Genomic DNA, 21713 nt, shown 5'->3' on the forward strand with positions numbered 1-21713 from the left:
CAGGTAAAGGAGCATTCACAACCATGGTCATAAGACGGGACTTTACACAGAGAGTGGTGGGGGTGGGATGTCAGGGCTGTATGACACTGCTTTATACAGAGAGCGGAGGGGGTGGGGTGCCACCATTTTAGACAGTTTGCGCAGGAGGTAGTTGAGGAGGAAAGACTTGCCCTTCCTCCTCTCCCCGACAATGGCCACCACACAGAGTGGAGTCTCCCTTACATCTGAGCGCAGGAAACACTGCCGAAGCACATTCTCTTTCAACAGGAGGGAGCCATCAGGACTGACATGGACCAGCTGAATGGGCTTGCCAGAGCCCTGGAGGTGGGAGACAACATTTAGAACTGAGACCAGGAGGCATTTAACTTTACACAGAGGGTAGTGGAAGTGTGGAGCAGAGTGCTGATGCCCACTGGACGGGCATCTCTCTCTGACATCCCCCAGGTCAGAGTGTTTGCTGTTGCACCAGGAGCACAGGGCATCTAAAGTCTACCCATCTCACAGTGTACACTGTGCACCTGCCACACCAGGATTCTCCAGCAAGTGTATCTGGGTTTCAAAATGTTCCCCGTAGCCTGACTGTCAGGAAAGCTTCTAATGGAAAAAGAGACGCAGCCTCTGTGTCACCCTGCAGCCCTCGCAGAAAACAATACTACAACTCACCTCCTCTCTCTTGACTGTGCTCGCACGCTCACACACCTTGTGGCATTGGGGACAGGTGACCACGAGGTCGACCCAGAAGGACTCGATGCAGTCTTGGCAGAACTCGTGGCCACACTGGATAATCACTGGCTTGGAGAAACTGCCCAAGCAAATGGAGCACTGAGGCTCAGACAACACGGAGCTTCCTATGTCCTCCTGCTCGAGATCGGGAAACAGAGAGCTCTCTACTGCCTCCTGCTGCTGCTCGGACATCAGGCAGGCCGAAGACATGCTGGAGCAGAGGGAAGAGAGAGACCGAGACACAGTCAGCAGCCAATCCACAGCCAAAGACAGAAAAGGACTTGAATGGCAGGACCAGCTGTCCTGGAACTGAGTTGTCTTCTAAACACATTATTATGATTTTAAGTTTAAATCATAATAATACCTTTTTTCTGATGGGCACTGAGATTGACTGTCCCAAGTCACAATAATCCTGTTTAGACAAAGATAAAAACAAGAACAAGGACCAATTCAAGTACGATAGCATTTATAAATACACACACTGACAGATCAGAGCAGTGTAACACACAGTATCAATGACACACTGACAGATCAGAGCAGTGTAACTCACAGTATCAATCACTGACAGCCCACAGCAGTGTAACTCACAGTATTAATTACATACTGACAGATGAGTGCAATGTAACACACAGTATCGATCACACACTGACAGATCAGAGCAGTGTAACTCACAGTATCAATCACTGACAGCCCACAGCAGTGTAACTCACAGTATTAATTACATACTGACAGATGAGTGCAATGTAACACACAGTATCGATCACACACTGACAGATCAGAGCAGTGTAACTCACAGTATCAATCACTGACAGCCCACAGCAGTGTAACACACAGTATCAATTACATACTGACAGATGAGAGCAATGTAACAATCAGACACCGACATTTACTTAGCAGTGTAGCAGACAGCAGTGATCACACACTGAAAATCAGCAATATTTAACACTGATCACATTACTAAGTATTTATGTTTCAGATACAGGTCCAGTATTTTCACAGTGTTAAATAGATTTTAAATTTCTCTGAAGCCATAATAGGCTCTTGAACCAAGAAGAAGTATAGTAAGACAGTAATAATAAGAGGAACAGCCACACAGAACTCAACACCACACAGTCCGTCCTATAATAATAATTTTTGCTTACACTTAATATAGCGCTTTTCTGGACACTCCACTCAAAGTGCTTTACAAGTAATGGGGAATCCCAGTCCGCCACCAGTGTGCAGCCCCACCTGGATGATGATAATAACTTCAGCTCTGCTAGTCTAACACATCTGTACGATTTGCTCTAATTTCACTGGGCTGTACTGAAATACCACAGCTGTCTGGGCTCTCCTGATCCCTGTCTGTGTGGATGAGAAGATTTAATTTGTATTACTCACCAAAAGCAGCAGCTCCTTTTTCAGCAGAGTTGAAGTGAAAGTGAAAGATGTTCCATTTAAGGAAATTAGAACTATCAATTATGAGCTGCTCACTCAGAAGGGTTCACAGAAATTGTTATGAAAGACTCTACTGCTAGAACACTTTCGGCCCGACAGTCTTCTTTTAAATTCTGATCTCACTGGACTTTGTTGCATTGGACCTGTTTTATACCCCAATTACACTGGGCTTCATTGCACTGGACTGTGTTTTTACCCTGGTCTCATAGGTTCTACTTCATTGCACTGCATTTTTACTCTGATCTCATAGGTTCTACTGCACTGTGCTTTTGTCATAATTTCACTGGGTTTACTCCACAGACTGGGTTTTTACCTGAAATCACTTGGTTTTATTGCATTACACTGTGATTTTATCCTGATCTCTTTGGGCTTTACTGTACTGTACTGTGAGGATGTGGCCTGTTTGACTGGAGAGCAAACATAAATCATACTGATAGATCAGAGCAGTGTAACAAACAATATCAATCGCACACTGAAAGCCCAGAGCAGCGTAACACACAGTATTGGTCACACTGAAGGCAAACGGGTGTGTGGAACGCGTGATCCAGACTCTCAAAAATGGCACGCACCCACAGCAGGGTGGCCGAACGCCAGCGCCACATGAAAGGTGGAATGACATGTCGCACAGGGTGAATGAAGCCGCTTGGGATCGCTGTCCAGGTGGATCCGAAGGCCCAATTGGGAGCACAAGCTGCAGTCTTTTTGTCTTCTCCTTTACAGGTCACAGAGTAGCTGGGTCCCTCCACCTTCTGCCTCTCTTTTGATGGCACGCCAGCTGCCTCCGCAGAGTGACAGCGCCCACACACTCTGACGTGGAGGCCGAGCCTGCCCCTTCTGGACTCCCAGGCGAAAGGTCAAAGTCCCGGTGGAGCCGTCTGTTCCTGTGACGGAGCAACCCATAGCTCCTTCTCCATGGCCAGCCAGAGTCAGGTCCAGACCAGCCTGGCTTAATGTGTTTATTACTGATTTTTTATAGCTTTTATTGTGCTGGCCAGCCCTACTTCCAGCAGGGCTTTTCACTGTCTGGAAGAACTGTGTTTGTTTCATCTTCTGAAGGGGTGGATGGGGGATGTCATACACAGCGTCCATTTGGGGTTTATGATGCTGTGGCACTTTGGGTTTGGGGATTACCACTTTGCGGCACTTGGGTGCCTTGGCGGGTTTTTGCTGTTCTGTGTCTGTTATGAGTTATGCACAATAAAGAGCAGACGTCTGTGAAATCTGTCCGCCTCATTCCCCACTCTTACATGGTGTAACGCCTATGTATTTCATTTAACTGGATAGAATTTATAATCTCTTCTGCTTGTGTCTATGTTGTGCTATGTTGTGTTAAAGCAGCTTACGTGCTTTGTGTATTGTTTAAACACATTGAAATTTGGAAAGATAGCCTTGCCCTCAGAGTACAATATGTTTCAAGATATGAAATGTAATAATGTTTATGTACATTATTTTGTGAAGTTGTATACTAATAACGAATACATTTAGATACTGGTATAATGATTGACTTGGGTGAGTAAAAAGCAAGGTTTTTTTTTTCTCAGCTTCATGATCATTAAGGGAAGGGGAATGGAGGGTGGGAGCTTGAGACAGCATTTTGGAGTCATCACTTTGGTGGTTGGGATATACAACATTGTAACATACTCTCTCACTCTTACACTGTATTTGTTTATGTTTAATGGATAATTCTCAACATTGTGATATGAAATAATAAAGGTGCCAATAGTATAACCAAACGCTCTAAGATATTGAATAGATTGAAGAGGTTAAAAACACAAGTAGTATTCCTGCAAGAAATTTATTTGAAAACTGAGGATGTGCATCACATCTGTAGAAATTGTGATGGACAAGCTTATGGATCTGGAGTTTCATCCAAAAAGGGTGCTGTTGACATTCTTATTCATAAACTTGCTCCCTTTTCACTCAAAAGTAAAATAGAGTGTCACGATGGTAGATTTATTTGTTTGACTGGTAAATGAAACTCCAAGTTAGTGACTTTTGTTAATGTATATGGTCCTAATTTAGATGACCCAATATTTATTACAACGATAGAAGCTGAATTGATAAGGTTTGCAAACACTTATATTTACACTTATACTTATATAGTTAGCATTAAGCAGAGCACAACATAGCTTCTGTGAAGAAGGGGAAAAAGCAGGGAAAATGCTTGCAGCTTGGTTAAAAAAGCGCTGTATGTGCAATACTATTAGCAACATCAAGAAAATTGATGGGACAATAACCAAAGAACAGAAAGAAAGAAATTCAACCTTTGTTAGTTTCTTTGAAAAATGTATATTCATCTGAAGCCTTTAGCACACTGGAAGATATGCAGATACAGAGCTCCCAAAACTTAGTACAGAAGATAGAAACTTGAGTCATCTCTCACTCTATCAGAAGTCAAAGAAGCAATAGCAATTCCTTTTCTCACAATAAATCACCTGTACCTGATGGATATACAGCTGAGTTCTACCAGACATTTCAGTCCGTACTTAGTCCAATCTTACTGCAAACATGTAATAATATGTGGTTAACAGACATGACTTCACTGTCATTTAGAGAGTCTCTAATAACCCTTGTATATAAAAAGAGTAAAGATCCATCATTGTGCAGTAGCTACCGCCCAATAAGCTTAATGAACTTGGACAATAAGGTTCTAGCCAAAGTATTTGCTAATCGGTGCTACCAAAAACCATACATCCAGATCAAACAGGAGTTATGAAAAATAGATATTCTTTAAATAATACACGAAAAATGTTTAATTTGATTTATCATGCTAAACTCAGTAAATCAACATCAGCTATATGCACACTGGATGCTGAGAAGGCCTTTGACAGAGTTTAATGGAAGTACTTATTTAATGTGCTAAAAGTGTTTTGTATATGGGTAGGAATCTTATATCGCAGTCCACAGGCATCCATAGTGACTAACAGCTGTGTATCCAAACCTTTTGTTTATATAGAGGCACCAAACAAGGGTGTCTTATTTCATCTTTACTATTTAATTTAGCACTCGAACCTTTAGCCTGCAAAATAATAGAATCAGTCAAGATTAAAGGTTTAGGTGTTCATAAAAATGTTTATAAGATTGCTCTTTAGGATGATGATGTTATACTGTTTTTAACAGATGTGCACAAATCAGTCTCAGCAGCTGAAAGTTGTCATTGAAAGTTTTGGTAAGATGTCAGGTTATAAGGTCAACTGGAGCAAAACGGAGCTTATGTATCTCAATTCATTATCATTGAATCATAAGATTGCTCACCCAGTACGAGTTACAACAGAGATAGGGTATCTGGGGCTGAGAATAAAGTCTAGCTTGAAAGCTACCAGAGATGTTAATTTAAGAGACTTGTTAAATAAAATAAATGGGGATATACTCAGATGGAGATGCTTATCTATTTCCATGTGGGGTAGAACTAATAAAGTCAAGATGTCAATACTACCTAAAGTAAATTATACACTGAAAATGCTACCTGTGGAGATTGACAAGAAATGGTTTGAGGCACTGCATAAAACGATTACATCTTTGGCCTGGAAAGGGAAAAAAGTTATTTGTTCTTTTGAAATACTTACTGTAGCATAAATTAAGGTGGGTTAGACCTTTTTTACAATTATTACTTGGCATTTGGCTCAGTTCAAGCAAAGGAGTGGTTTAAATCAGAAAAGAAAAGGATTGGGTACAAATTGAGCATGATACAGCATCATAGCTAGGTATCTCCTTAGAAAGTTTGTATTATAGCAGAGCATGCCCTAAATCTTTACTTGAAACACCAATTGGTTCTTCTTTTAAAAAGAAGTTCTTATTTGGTTGATAATAATAAGAAGTATATAATAAGATGATAATCAGAACAAGTTGGTTCTTATTAAAAAGCTGCAATAAAATATTATCTTATGATGCTTCACTATCTGTACATCAACCATTATTTAGATCACCAAGAATAACTATACTGTCAAAACAAATTAATTGGTCAGTATGGATTCAAGTAGCTGTTAGTAAATTGGGTCATGTGATTAGAGATAACAAATTGTTGTCCTTTTCTGAATTATCTCATCAAACATCTCTTCCAGCGAATTTGTTTTTAAATTACTCAAAACTTAAAAGTGTACTGTCTAAACCCTTTCTGCTAAGTAAATTAAAACAAGAACTGGATAATTACAGCAATAAACTATTGCAGACTACCATACAAGTGAAGGCTTGGACATTTTACAACCTTCTCAATGTAAGGTCAGAGAAGTCTTTTGATATGTGTGCATCTCAGTGGACAGCTGATCTCTGTGTAGGGTCAGAGGACATAGACTGTGATATTGTGTTGCATAATGTTAGTTATCCATTTAGAACTATACATAACAAACTGCTTGAGTACAAAATTTTAAACAGACTCTATTATACCCCAGAAAAACTGGCATAAGTGGCATAATACAGGAATGTGTTCCAAATGTAACACACATAAAGGATCACTATCGCACTTTGGTATTGCACTTGGCACTATGGTATTGTCAGCACATACAGCCATTCTGGACCTCCACAGTGGGAAAAGCTCTCAGGCACCTTAATATCTCAATTCCACTTACTCCCATTACATGTATCCTTGGTGATTTATCAAAGGTTAAAGCAGCAATTCAACATAAAACTACTTTTTTGACTCTCTGTATTATTGCTAAAAAATAATATTGTGAGAATGGATGGACAGTACAGGACCATCTTACAAAGAATGGATTAAAGAGGCTGTATCACAAGTTACATTTGAAAAGATTTCATATAATTAACAGGGGAAACTTAATGAATTTTTGATGCCCATTAGAGACATACTTGAATGGCACTGGATGTTAAGAATATTAGTAGGACGTTTTTGGATTATTTTTTTTGTGAATGTACGTTTTTCTTTTTGTTATTGTCTAATAAAGAACAAAAATGAGTGAGTGAAAACAAAAATAAAAATAACAAAGTCATCCAAAGTTGTGGGGTGGAGGTGGGTTAAAAAAGACATTGAAAAATTATTGAAAATAAAAAAATATTTTCTTTATCTTTAAGTTTTAAACTCACTGTGCAACCTTTCGTAGCAAGCCATGTATTTTTCCAAGACATACAAAGCTGGAAAAACAGATCTACATAGTTGTTTCTTCAAGACTTTCTAAGTTAAAACAGTTATTTTCTTACATTCTTAAATAGATCAATAATGGATTCAATTTCCATCTGTTACCTTCATTCTTACTGGCAGGATCTCCAACTTTCAGATGAAAGTGGTGAATGTTTCAATGTTATAATAATATATGTGTTTTCCTTGTGTTCAGCTTTTAACACGCCTTTATTTCACGCATTACTACTCTTGTACTGGAACTCTCAGGGGATGAGGGAGTTCGTCTTGGGGTGAAAAACACTTTCTAATACTATGTATATCTTCAGGGTTGTCAGGATTATCTCCTGCCCTTCTCCTTTTCCATCTCTCTCTCACAACAAATTTCCTGATCCTTGCACACAATCTATGGAAGTCTAAAATAGAGTGGGAATATGTAAAAAAAAAACTTTTTAATTTATGGGTGGTTTTGTGACCAGCATCATGGCTTTGTTTCAGCCACCTTGTTAAGCCCAATTAAGATGTCAATCATTTTTAGCAACATTTGGAAGTGTAAAGATTCTCCACCAGTAAGGAATCAAAGGTATTTTCTCAGATGTCTGAAGGATAGGGACATAGACACAGCAGTTAGTGTATTAGTCTTGAGGGGAGAACCACAGTTAACTCTTTCTGTTGTTATATCTAGTCACTTCCTAGGATGCACTATCAGAAAGATGACCTGCTCCAGGGTTGTGGCAGGGATGAACACAGTCAGCTCGCCTCAACATATTTTCCACAACTAGGAGTTATGGTTCTTTCTGATTCTTTTATTCATTTTTTTTCATTTTTTTATCACTTATATATAATTCATTAGATAAATGAAACTTATCATCATGTTTGTAACACAATACAACTGATTCTAAAGAATTCTCAAGAACTTGTGTTGGAGACCCTTGTTTTAAAGTTAACTGTGATAAAGTATTTGACAGATCAGGTAGTTTGTTGTTTTCTTAAACATTATTTAGGGACTTTGACAGTATGCCCAGGCGATGCATTACATACCTGTTACATCGCCCTGCTAATGGAGATATGTGTGTCCTCCATTTAGGAGAAGGGATTTGCAGTTTAGGTAGTGCAGACGAAATTGGGGAAATAGCAAACGTTAAGACAAGGTGATCGCTTGTAACTATTCATAACACTATTAATAAAATGTTAAGGTATAGTTTACAAACAATTGCTATTATTACTACTGCTGCACTGGTTTCACAGAGGACAATGCATTCCATAATCATTACAGGGACTATGGCATTGCAAAACTGCAGAAACAGACTTGCCACAATCAGCTGATACTACCCTTATCTGTAAGTGACATTCTTGAAAACCAGCCTTTTGTTTTCTGCTTACCTGCACTTCCTCATACTCCTGAAACCTCAAAAAGCAGTTCTCATTTTCTTTGACTTCTTCAGGGGGGTAAAAATGCTAGTCATCTAAAAGCTACAGTAGAAGTAAAACTGAACAGAATAATGCCAGTGGTGGAAATTATGTAAGAATTACATACCAACTGTGCCAAGTACTTTGTTACAGCTCATAGCATTTCATGAATGTTGAATCCAAATAATCATCAAAGCTAGGTATCACATCCAAAACATTACATCTATATATTAGGCTAAGTATGATATATAACCCTGGAAGTGTTACATAGAATTTCAAAACACAAAAAGCATGCTGCCTTGTGCTTTCTTGGAAATCAAGTGATTCACAAGTTAAAATCATGTGAGGCCACAGCCAACAAATTTTAGTTACATGAGATGGAAGCCAAATGTGTTGATTGGTGGCTAATACTTCAGGTTACATCAGTATATTAATTCCCTCACTCAACTTGTCAGAAAATGAACTTAATTGCCCAGAAGATCGTTCTGGATGTGATACCTAGCTTTGATGATTATTTGGATTCAACATTCATGAAATGCTATGAGCTGTAACAAAGTAGTTGGCACAGTTGGTATGTAATTCTTACATAATTTCCACCACTGGCATTATTCTGTTCAGTTTTACTTCTACTGTAGCTTTTAGATGACTAGCATTTTTACCCCCCTGAAGAAGTCAAAGAAAATGAGAACTGCTTTTTGAGGTTTCAAGAGTATGAGGAAGTGCAAGTAAGCAGAAAACAAAAAGCTGGTTTTCAAGAATGACACTTTCATATAAGGGTAGTATCAGCTGATTGTGGCAAGTCTGTTTATGCAGTTCTGCAATGCCATAGTCCCTGTAATGATTATGGAATGCATTGTCCTCTGTGAAACCAGTGCAGCAGTAGTAATAATAGCAATTGTTTGTAAACTATACCTTAACATTTTATTAATAGTGTTATGAATAGTTACAAGCGATCGCCTTGTCTTGACGTTTACTATTTCCCCAATTTCGTCTGCACTACCTAAACTGCAAATCCCTTCTCCTAAATGGAGGACACACATATCTCCATTAGCAGGGCGATGTAACAGGTATGTAATGCATCGCCTGGGCATACTGTCAAAGTCCCTAAATAATGTTTAAGTAAACAACAAACTACCTGATCTGTCAAATACTTTATCACAGTTAACTTTAAAACAAGGGTCTCCAACACAAGTTCTTGAGAATTCTTTAGAATCAGTTGTATTGTGTTACAAACATGATGATAAGTTTCATTTATCTAATGAATTATATATAAGTGATAAAAAAATGAAAAAAAAATGAATAAAAGAATCAGAAAGAACCATAACTCCTAGTTGTGGAAAATATGTTGAGGCGAGCTGACTGTGTTCATCCCTGCCACAACCCTGGAGCAGGTCATCTTTCGGATAGTGCATCCTAGGAAGTGACTAGATATAACAACAGAAAGAGTTAACTGTGGTTCTTCCCTCAAGACTAATACACTAACTGGTAGTAGTTCAGGTGGGTAGCTGCGTCAGCATGCGTAGGCTGCAAAGGAACAAGTAATAGGTTTATTCCATGCTGAAAAAAAGAAGAAAGAGAACACAACGTTTCGGCCGTGGAGCCTTCTTCAGGTGTGAGAGAGACAGGGCAGTAGGCAAAGGTAAAGTAGCGGGAGAACAAAGGTTGGGAGGGAGGAGGAGTGAGAGGCAGGAGCAGGGGACAGAAAGAGAGGCCAATCAAGAGGTGTGAAGTCAGAATGGGTGCAGAGAGGTGTGAAATGAAACTTCCAATGAATGGAGAAAATTTAAAAGAACAGTAATCTGTCGTTAAGGGAAGGGAGAATGTGTGATCCTAACTGCAGAATAATTTTAGTTTCGGTGGTCTTTCTGATGTATGAGTTCGGAAAACCGTCTTTGAGAACACAGACGGAGAGATTAGTGTGGTCGTGGCCGTCAGAGGTGAAATGAGAAACAATGGGCTTGGAGAGATCTTTAATCTTCACAGCCCTGACGTGTTCTCTGAAGCGGTCTCCGAGTCTCCTTCCTGTTTCTCCAATGTAGATGGCTGGGCATTTACTGCAAGAGATACAGTAAATAAGGTTGCTGGAGGTACAAGATGCTGTCTGGATGATCCGGAATTGTCCTGAGGGGCCTTGAATGAGTGTGGTGGTGGCTGTGTACTTGCAGGTGATACAGCGAGCTCTGTTGCAAGGGAAAGTGCCTGGTGTGGATGGTTGTTGAGGGCGGTCAAGGGAGCTGTGAACAAGGAGGTTACGCAGATTAGGTGGTCGGCGATATGAGATGATAGGGCGATCAGAAAAGAGGGCCCCAATGGAGGGATCATCCTGTAGGATGGAAAAATTCTGGTTAATGGTCCTGGGGATAGGAAGTGTGTTAGGGTGGTAAGGAAGCACCAAGGGAATGCGGTTGTTACGGCGGGAGTTCCTGATCGGGTTGATGGTCCGGGGGGTGTTTTTGGCTCGGGCAAGGGCCCTGTCAATCACACTGCTGGGATATCCTCTGTTGATAAAAAATGGGTACATTTCGAGGGCTTGGTTCTCGAAGTCGATGTCGTCGCTGCATAGTCTTCGTAACCTAAGGAACTGTGAAAAAGGAAGAGAGTTTTTAGTGTGGTTGGGGTGAAATGAGCTGTACAGGAGGTAGCTGTGTGAATCCGTGGGTTTGTAATAAACTGAAGTGGAAAGTCGGGGGTAGTTGATAGACAAGTGGATGTCTAGAAACGGAAGAGTGGTGGAAGATATGTGAACTGTATATTTGAGGGACGGGTGGAAGTTGGTGAAATGGTGCAGGAAGAACTCGAGCTGATCGTTGGAGCATGTGGCGGCACCGACGCAATCATCAATATATCGTTTGTAGAGGTCAGGGACATAGCCAGTGTAGGAGGCGAAGAAGCGTTCTTCTACCCAGCCGACAAAAATGTTGGCATAGCTGGGTCCCATTCTGGTGCCCATGGCAACTCCACTGACCTGTTGGTAAAAAAGATTATTGAAAGAGAATGCGTTCAGTGTGAGGACCAATTCTGCAAGGCGTACCAGGGTGTGGGTGGGTGGATCAAGCACTGTGCGTTTGTCCAGCGTGTGCTTGAGTGCTGTAAGGCTGTCATTATGGGGAATGACGGTGTACAGAGATGTGATGTCCATGGTAAAAATGTGGCATTCGGTACCCTGAAATTGGAAATCATTGAAAAGTTGGAGCGCGTGGTTGGTGTCTTTGATGTATGAGGGAAGATCTTCAACCAGCGGTCTCATGAGGCTGTCGAGAAAGGCTGAGATGTAAGTAGTTGGACAGTTACATGCTGATACGATGGGGCGTCCAGGGGTGTCCGGTTTGTGGATTTTGGGGAGGAGGTAAAATTGAGATACCTGTGGATGTTCCATGATGAGCCGGTTCGCCTCCTGGGGGAGCTCGTTACTGCTGATAAGAAGGGAAATGGTGGATACCACTTCCTTTTGGTAGTCAGTGGTAGGGTCCTGTTGGAGAGGGAGGTAGGCAGAAGTGTCAGTTAGTTGTCTAGAGGCTTCAAAGATATATAGATCCTTACGCCACACCACAACAGCACCTCCTTTGTCCGCTGGTTTGATGACGATATCATCCCTGTTGCGGAGAGACTGGAGCGCCTGATTTTCTCCTTGGGTGAGGTTAGACCTATGTTTACTGGGTATAGAGAGTGCTTTGGGGGCTTGATTAGTGCATTGGTTAATGAAATAATCAACTGGTGGAAAACGGCCAGAGGAGGGAGTCCAACAGCTCTGTTTGGGATTAATGTTGTTAATGACATCAATAACCGGGTTGTTATCAACTGCCTGTGAAGAGGAATTGTCGGCAAAATGTGCTCTGAGACGGATCCTGCGGTAAAAGCGGTTAAGGTCGACATTGGTCTGGGGGATGTCCAGCTTCCTGGGAACTGGTACAAAACTGAGCCCTTTGCTGAGGAGGGATCGCTCGTCCTGTGAGAGGGAAAGGTCAGAAGGTATGGTGACAACAAGGTTAGGGTTGGTGAGGGTGTCCGGGGTGTTGATGGTTTTCTTCTGTAGAAGATGACTGAGTTTTTTGTCCTTCTCTGTAGTGAGAAACTGGTAGAGTTTAGAGTTGAGAGATCTAATGAGGTTAGTTATGAAGGGAAGATGGTGTGGAGCTGTCAGCCGTAGAAATTCCTTAGCCTCTTTGATGTTGTTGTCAGAAAGGATAATCTGTTTTTTGAGGGAGAAAATGGTAGAGAGCATTAGTTTCCTAGAAAATTGTTTTAGAAGTCTCTGAGTGTTACTCTGGGTGTTATCAGAGTCAAAAGAAAAGGTATTAAATTTAAGGCGAAATCCTTTAGGGATGATATTGTGTCGACGACATCTGTAAAGGAATAGAAGGTGGTTAGAAAGCCTGGTCTTGGAACAGATAGCTGTGAAGAGACGGAATGCTGGTTTAGTGAGAGAAGCGGGCAAGTGGCCCAGGGAGGAAGAGAAGGTATGACGAAGAGATCTAGAAAAAGATTTGGAGGAAGGCATAGTACACTAACTGCTGTGTCTATGTCCCTATCCTTCAGACATCTGAGAAAATACCTTTGATTCCTTACTGGTGGAGAATCTTTACACTTCCAAATGTTGCTAAAAATGATTGACATCTTAATTGGGCTTAACAAGGTGGCTGAAACAAAGCCATGATGCTGGTCACAAAACCACCCATAAATTAAAACGTTTTTTTTTTACGTATTCCCACTCTATTTTAGACTTCCATAGACTGTGTGCAAGGATCAGGAAATTTGTGAGAGAGAGATGGAAAAGGAGAAGGGCAGGAGATAATCCTGACAACCCTGAAGATATACATAGTATAAGAAAGTGTTTTTCACCCCAAGACGAACTCCCTCATCCCCTGAGAGTTCCAGTACAAGAGTAGTAATGCGTGAAATAAAGGCGTGTTAAAAGCTGAACACAAGGAAAACACATATATTATTATAACATTGAAACATTCACCACTTTCATCTGAAAGTTGGAGATCCTGCCAGTAAGAATGAAGGTAACAGATGGAAATTGAATCCATTATTGATCTATTTAAGAATGTAAGAAAATAACTGTTTTAACTTAGAAAGTCTTGAAGAAACAACTATGTAGAATTGTTTTTCCAGCTTTGTATGTCTTGGAAAAATACATGGCTTGCTACGAAAGGTTGCACAGTGAGTTTAAAACTTAAAGATAAAGAAAATAATTTTTTATTTTCAATAATTTTTCAATGTCTTTTTTAACCCACCTCCACCCCACAACTTTGGATGACTTTGTTATTTTTATTTTTGTTTTCACTCACTCATTTTTGTTCTTTATTAGACAATAACAAAAAGAAAAACGTACATTCACAAAAAAATAATCCAAAAACGTCCTACTAATATTCTTAACATCCAGTGCCATTCAAGTATGTCTCTAATGGGCATCAAAAATTCATTAAGTTTCCCCTGTTAATTATATGAAATCTTTTCAAATGTAACTTGTGATACAGCCTCTTTAATCCATTCTTTGTAAGATGGTCCTGTACTGTCCATCCATTCTCACAATATTATTTTTTAGCAATAATACAGAGAGTCAAAAAAGTAGTTTTATGTTGAATTGCTGCTTTAACCTTGTATGGTAGTCTGCAATAGTTTATTGCTGTAATTATCCAGTTCTTGTTTTAATTTACTTAGCAGAAAGGGTTTAGACAGTACACTTTTAAGTTTTGAGTAATTTAAAAACAAATTCGCTGGAAGAGATGTTTGATGAGATAATTCAGAAAAGGACAACAATTTGTTATCTCTAATCACATGACCCAATTTACTAACAGCTACTTGAATCCATACTGACCAATTAATTTGTTTTGACAGTATAGTTATTCTTGGTGATCTAAATAATGGTTGATGTACAGATAGTGAAGCATCATAAGATAATATTTTATTGCAGCTTTTTAATAAGAACCAACTTGTTCTGATTATCATCTTATTATATACTTCTTATTATTATCAACCAAATAAGAACTTCTTTTTAAAAGAAGAACCAATTGGTGTTTCAAGTAAAGATTTAGGGCATGCTCTGCTATAATACAAACTTTCTAAGGAGATACCTAGCTATGATGCTGTATCATGCTCAATTTTTACCCAATCCTTTTCTTTTCTGATTTAAACCACTCCTTTGCTTGAACTGAGCCAAATGCCAAGTAATAATTGTAAAAAAGGTCTAACCCACCTTAATTTATGCTACAGTAAGTATTTCAAAAGAACAAATAGCTTTTTTCCCTTTCCAGGCCAAAGATGTAATCGTTTTATGCAGTGCCTCAAACCATTTCTTGTCAATCTCCACAGGTAGCATTTTCAGTGTATAATTTACTTTAGGTGGTATTGACATCTTGACTTTATTAGTTCTACCCCACATGGAAATAGATAAGCATCTCCATCTGAGTATATCCCCATTTATTTTATTTAACAAGTCTCTTAAATTAACATCTCTGGTAGCTTTCAAGCTAGACTTTATTCTCAGCGCCAGATACCCTATCTCTGTTGTAACTCGTACTGGGTGAGCAATCTTATGATTCAATGATAATGAATTGAGATACATAAGCTCCGTTTTGCTCCAGTTGACCTTATAACCTGACATCTTACCAAAACTTTCAATGACAACTTTCAGCTGCTGAGACTGATTTGTGCACATCTGTTAAAAACAGTATAACATCATCATCCTATAGAGCAATCTTATAAACATTTTTATGAACACCTAAACCTTTAATCTTGACTGATTCTATTATTTTGCAGGCTAAAGGTTCGAGTGCTAAATTAAATAGTAAAGATGAAATAAGACACCCTTGTTTGGTGCCTCTATATAAACAAAAGGTTTGGATACACAGCTGTTAGTCACTATGGATGCCTGTGGACTGCGATATAAGTTTCCTACCCATATACAAAACACTTTTAACACATTAAATAAGTACTTCCATTAAACTCTGTCAAAGGCCTTCTCAGCATCCAGTGTGCATATAGCTGATGTTGATTTACTGAGTTTAGCATGATAAATCAAATTAAACATTTTTCTTGTATTATTTAAAGAATATCTATTTTTCATAACTCCTGTTTGATCTGGATGTATGGTTTTTGGTAGCACCGATTAGCAAATACTTTGGCTAGAACCTTATTGTCCAAGTTCATTAAGCTTATTGGGCGGTAGCTACTGCACAATGATGGATCTTTACTCTTTTTATATACAAGGGCTATTAGAGACTCTCTAAATGACAGTGAAGTCATGTCTGTTAACCACATATTATTACATGTTTTCAGTAAGATTGGACTAAGTACGGACTGAAATGTCTGGTAGAACTCAGCTGTATATCCATCGGGTCAAGGTGATTTATTGTGAGAAAAGGAATTGCTATTGCTTCTTTGACTTCTGATAGAGTGAGAGATGACTCAAGTTTCTATCTTCTGTACTAAGTTTTGGGAGCTCTGTATCTGCATATCTTCCAGTGTGCTAAAGGCTTCAGATGAATATACATTTTTCAAAGAAACTAACAAAGGTTGAATTTCTTTCTTTCTGTTCTTTGGTTATTGTCCCATCCATTTTCTTGATGTTGCTAATAGTATTGCACATACAGCGCTTTTTTAACCAAGCTGCAAGCATTTTCCCTGCTTTTTCCCCTTCTTCACAGAAGCTATGTTGTGCTCTGCTTAATGCTAACTATATAAGTATAAGTGTAAATATAAGTGTTTGCAAACCTTATCAATTCAGCTTCTATCGTTGTAATAAATATTGGGTCATCTAAATTAGGACCATATACATTAACAAAAGTCACTAACTTGGAGTTTCATTTACCAGTCAAACAAATAAATCTACCATCATGACACTCTATTTTACTTTTGAGTGAAAAGGGAGCAAGTTTATGAATAAGAATGTCAACAGCACCCTTTTTGGATGAAACTCCAGATCCATAAGCTTGTCCATCACAATTTCTACAGATGTGATGCACATCCTCAGTTTTCAAATGAGTTTCTTGCAGGAATACTACTTGTTGTTACGAACCCTGGCTCCCGGCAACGGGGAGTAGGCGTAGCCCCTATCTATCAGTTCACCTATCAGTTTTCCCATTTACCACCACACCCCCGTCTCATCCTACTTAAACACCTGTCCTTCCCTAACTTGTTGCTCAGTATTGGTTTTCCCTATCGAGCTTCCTGGTTGCGCTTCTTCTACTCTGTGTTTGTCTTGGATTTCGGCTTTCGGTTTTTCCCTTTGGACTTCGGCTTTTCGGATCTCGGCTTGGATTGGTGCTTTCGCTCTGTTTTGGATTTCTGGCTACGTCTGGATTCTCGGATTGCTCTACGGACTACGGCTTCGGATTACTCTTCGGCTTCGGTACACGTACCCTTTTGGATATCTGGCTTCCCCTGGACTCTCGGCTCGTTCCTACGATTACGGTTTGCTTTCGGATTACGACTTGGCTTTGTTCGCTCCTGCAAGTGGGTTCACTCACTCGTTCGGTCCCTGTTACCGAACTCGTAACAGAATACTGAGCCATTTAACATGGACCCAGCGGAGCAACAGGAGATTCGCTCAGCTTTGGATCAGCACGGACAAGCCTTACTCCAGCTCCAGGCTTCTGTCCAACAGATCTCTGCGCACCTGTCTGCAATTCCGCCCATCGGCAATCGAGGAAGCAACGCTGGAGCTGCCCCTGCGGCTCCGCCCCCGCCAGCCGCTACACCTGCCCCTCGACCTCTTCCACTAACTCCACCTGACAGGTTTGACGGCAACCCTACCAAATGTCGGGGCTTCTTAGCACAGTGTGCGCTGGTTTTCAGGCTCCATCCGGAAACTTTTTTTTCTCCTCAGGACAAGATCGCCTTCATAGTTTCACTGCTAACCGGCCGCGCTCTGGAATGGGCTACTGCTCTGCTTGATCGCGGGGCTCCTGAAGTTCAGGATTATGATTTTTTTTTAGAAAAATTTAAGGGGGTTTTTTGTCGCCCCGTAGTTGGCCAAGACTCTGCATTCCGCCTCTTTTCCATCCACCAAGGCCGCCGGTCTGTACATGATTATGCTATTGATTTTCGAGTAGCGGCAGCAGAGACTCACTGGGACGATGAGGTCCTTATTTTTCTTTTCCGTCAAGGACTCAGTGAAGAAATTAAGGACCATCTGGTAAATATGCCACAATTGGGCAATACCTTGGAGGAAGTTATTTCACAGGTTTTGCAATTGGAACTCAGAATTCGTCATAGGAGTGCTGAGAGATCCCGGTCCTCTATACTAGAGGCTCCTCGGCTATCACCTTTCAGATCTGCCGACTCGGAACAACCTATGGAAATAGCCCGCACCCGGTTAACCCCTGAAGAACGTGAGAGGCGCCAACGAGAGGGTCGCTGCCTGTACTCTGGGAAACTTGGACACTTTAAAGCGGCCTGCCCTGCTGCATACTCGTCATTGAGGCGCTGCCCACCTTCTCGGAATCCTAAGGTGAGTGAGACTACTCAATTCCCTCAGTTTTCCTCAGGATTTTTTATTTGTTCTACCCTATTCTGGGATAATGAAAGGAGACCTCTTCTTGCTTTTATTGACTCGGGGGCGGCAGGAAACCTTATAGACGCCTCCGTCGCTCGAGCTTGGAAATTACCCTTGACCCTGGTGTCCACCCCTCTTCGTGTCCAGTCTATTGATGGCTCCCCCGCATCTCCAGGACTTATTAGGTGGCAAACGGAAATTATAAGCCTGCAGATAGGCGCCACCCATGTCGAAGACATCTGGTTTTATCTCCTGGAGACTCCTACACATCCTCTGGTTCTAGGATTTCCTTGGCTACAGCAGCATGACCCACACATTTCTTGGTCCCGTAAAGAGATTGTAGCTTGGGGACCCAGATGTATTAGAAAATGCTGTCGCCTACCAGTGAAGATTGCACTCATGGCGACGCCCCCTTCAGGGGTTCCTACCATACCCCCTCAATACTCTGATCTTCAGGAAGCCTTTAATGAGCAGGAGGCCTTGGCCCTCCCCCCTCATCGACCATACGATTGTGCCATTGACCTTTTGCCTGGTACTATCCCTCCCAAAGGTCGTATTTTTCCACTCTCCAATTCTGAGTCTGAGGCCCTGAAAGTCTATATACAAGATTCTCTGAAGGCTGGGCTTATACGTCCATCCACCTCACCAGCATGTGCCAGTTTTTTTTTTGTGGAAAAGAAGGATGGTGGGCTCCGTCCCTGCATCGACTATCGTGGCCTCAATGAGATCACCATCAAGAATCGGTACCCTTTGCCTTTAATTCCAGCAGCACTTGAGTCGGTGCATGGAGCCAAGATCTTTACTAAACTGGATTTACGAGGGGCTTATAACCTAATCCGCATTCGGCAGGGGGATGAATGGAAGACGGGATTTATGACAACCCATGGACATTATGAATATTTGGTCATGCCCTTTGGTTTAGTTAATGCTCCAGCAGTGTTTCAATCTTTTATTAATGACATCTTTCGGGATCTCCTACAAAGATTTGTATTGGTTTATCTAGATGACATATTAATTTTTTCTGATTCCTTCCAGGATCATGTTCTCCATGTCAGAGAAGTACTCTCCCGTCTCATTAAGAATAAGCTATATGTCAAACTAGAGAAGTGTACCTTCCATGCTTCAAGGATTCACTTTTTAGGGTACGTCATCTCGCCGGATGGGGTGGAAATGGATTCGAGTAAAGTCTCGGCGATTACTGATTGGCCCACTCCCAAGAATCTAAAACACATTCAACGATTTCTCGGCTTTGCTAACTTTTACAGGAAGTTTATTCGAAATTTCAGCTCGGTGGTCACTCCCATAACCTCTTTGACCCGTAATGGACCTAAACAAGGCAAATGGACCCCTCAAGCCGAAGAAGCATTTCAGCGTCTGAAACATCTGTTCACTATAGCCCCCATCCTAAAACACCCTGATCCTACTTTGCCCTTTGTGGTCGAAGTGGATGCTTCTGGCCATGGTGTGGGTGCTGTTCTCTCCCAACGTCATGGAGAAAAACAGATTCTTCATCCCTGTGCCTTCTTCTCTAAGAAGCTATCACCTGCCCAAATGAACTACGACGTCGGTAACCGTGAGCTCTTGGCCATTAAGCTGGCATTGGAGGAATGGAGGCACTGGTTAGAGGGTGCTCATCACCCTTTTTTAATTTACACTGATCATAAAAACCTGGAGTATCTGCAGTCGGCCAAACGTCTTTGTCCTCGCCAGGCTAGGTGGTCCCTTTTTTTTTCCAGATTTAATTTCTTGATCACCTACACTCCAGGTTCCAAGAACATCAAGGCAGACGCCCTTTCACGGATCCACGACCCCTCTGAGGCCGAATTGATTCCAGAACCCATCATCCCGTCTGGAAAGTTCCTGGCAGCGGTAAGATGGGACATTGAGGTAATTGTCCGACGAGCCTTGGTAGGGCAGACGGTACCTCCTCAGTGCCCTCAGGACAAGTTATTTGTCTCTAATTCCGTCAGATCGGCAGTTTTACAATGGGGACACGACTCCCGCTTCGCCGGACACCCTGGATTCCACCGTACCTTGGATTTCATCTCCAGAGACTTCTGGTGGCCAACTATGGCCAAGGATGTCAAGGAATATGTCCAGGCCTGCTCTATCTGCTCCCAAATGAAGTCTTCCCGGATGAGGGCAGCGGGCCTTCTTCAACCCTTACCCATCCCGGACCGTCCTTGGACCCACCTCTCAGTAGATTTTATTACTGACCTTCCACCCAGCCATGGACACACAACTATTATGGTGGTGGTAGACCGTTTTTCCAAATCTGCCCATTTTATTCCCTTACCATCCTTACCTACAGATCGAGAACTAGCGGAATTGTTTGTACAACATATCTTCCGAGTGCATGGCATCCCTAAGGATATTGTTTCTGATAGGGGCCCTCAGTTTGTCTCCAGATTTTGGAGGGCCTTCTGTAAGTCACTGGGCGCCTCAGTCTCACTTACCTCAGCTTATCACCCTCAGGCCAACGGTCAGACTGAACGAATGAATCAGGAACTGCTGACCTATTTACGGACTTATATCTCCTCTACCCATGATAATTGGTTGTCCTTGCTCCCATGGGCAGAGTATGCACACAATTCTTTGTATACCACATCTACCGGCATGTCTCCCTTTAAGTGTGCTTTAGGTTATCAGCCTCCTCTTATCCCTGACTCCCATCCCAACACAGAGGTACCTTCGGTTCAGGACTACATCTCTAACCTGAAGACCTTCTGGAGGAAGGCCAAAGCCACCCTTCTTCGCACCTCAGCTCAGCGGAAGAAGGTGACTGATCGGCGCCGTCGTATCCCACCCAGACTTCGATGTGGTCAGTTTGTTTGGTTATCTACTCGTAACCTTCCTCTTAAGCAACCTTCTGGCAAGCTTGCTCCCAGGTACATTGGTCCTTTTCGTGTCCTCGCCCAGATCACTCCTGTGACTTACCGACTGGCCTTGCCTCCTACCCTTCGGATCCACCCTACTTTCCATGTCTCCCTCCTTAAACCCTTTCACAGATCCACCCTGTCTAAACTGGAAAAAAAAAACCACCGCCTCGAGTAATTGATGGACTCCCTGCTTACACGGTCAATAAAATCCTGGATTCCCGATGGTCTCGTGGATCCCTACAATATCTCGTCGATTGGGAAGGCTACGGTCCGGAGGAGCGCTCGTGGGTCTCGGAGAAGGATATTCTGGACCCCAACCTCATCCAAGACTTCCACCTTAACTTCCCGGATCGTCCCGTTAGGGATTCAGGAGCCGCCCGTAGAGGGGGGGGTAATGTTACGATCCCTGGCTCCCGGCAACGGAGGAGGCAGAAGTAGGCGTAGCCCCTATCTATCAGTTCACCTATCAGTTTTCCCATTCACCACCACACCCCTGTCTCATCCTACTTAAACACCTGTCCTTCCCTAACTTGTTGCTCAGTATTGGTTTTCCCTATCGAGCTTCCTGGTTGCGCTTCTTCTACTCTGTGTTTGTCTTGGATTTCGGCTTTCGGTTATTCCCTTTGGACTTCGGCTTTTCGGATCTCGGCTTGGATTGGTGCTTTCGCTCTGTTTTGGATTTCTGGCTACCTCTGGA

The 21713-nt window shown here is 41.7% G+C and overlaps 1 protein-coding gene across 1 annotated transcript; it reads right to left on the bottom strand.

The window, feature by feature from the left end:
• Positions 1-42: 42 nt before the first annotated feature.
• Positions 43-937, bottom strand: LOC138242668 (RING finger protein 112-like). The gene is made up of 2 exons (XM_069198224.1): positions 664-937; positions 43-318 (listed from the first exon to the last, which is right to left on the bottom strand). The coding sequence occupies exons 1-2, from the start codon at positions 931-933 to the stop codon at positions 43-45; spliced, it is 546 nt and encodes a 181-aa protein (XP_069054325.1). The 5' UTR covers positions 934-937.
• Between the last annotated feature and the right edge of the window lie 20776 nt (positions 938-21713).

This window comes from Lepisosteus oculatus, chromosome 14, assembly GCF_040954835.1.
Source record: "Lepisosteus oculatus isolate fLepOcu1 chromosome 14, fLepOcu1.hap2, whole genome shotgun sequence".
In the NCBI taxonomy this organism is placed as follows: domain Eukaryota; kingdom Metazoa; phylum Chordata; class Actinopteri; order Semionotiformes; family Lepisosteidae; genus Lepisosteus; species Lepisosteus oculatus.

What these genes read in the sequence shown, in the direction of transcription:
- LOC138242668 (XM_069198224.1), bottom strand. Translation starts at nt 933, where the DNA reads ATGTCTTCGGCCTGCCTGATGTCCGAGCAGCAGCAGGAGGCAGTAGAG. An exon ending in GCACAGTCAAGAGAGAGGAG is followed by an intron (nt 319 to 663) that starts GTGAGTTGTAGT and finishes TCCCACCTCCAG; the next exon opens with GGCTCTGGCAAGCCCATTCA.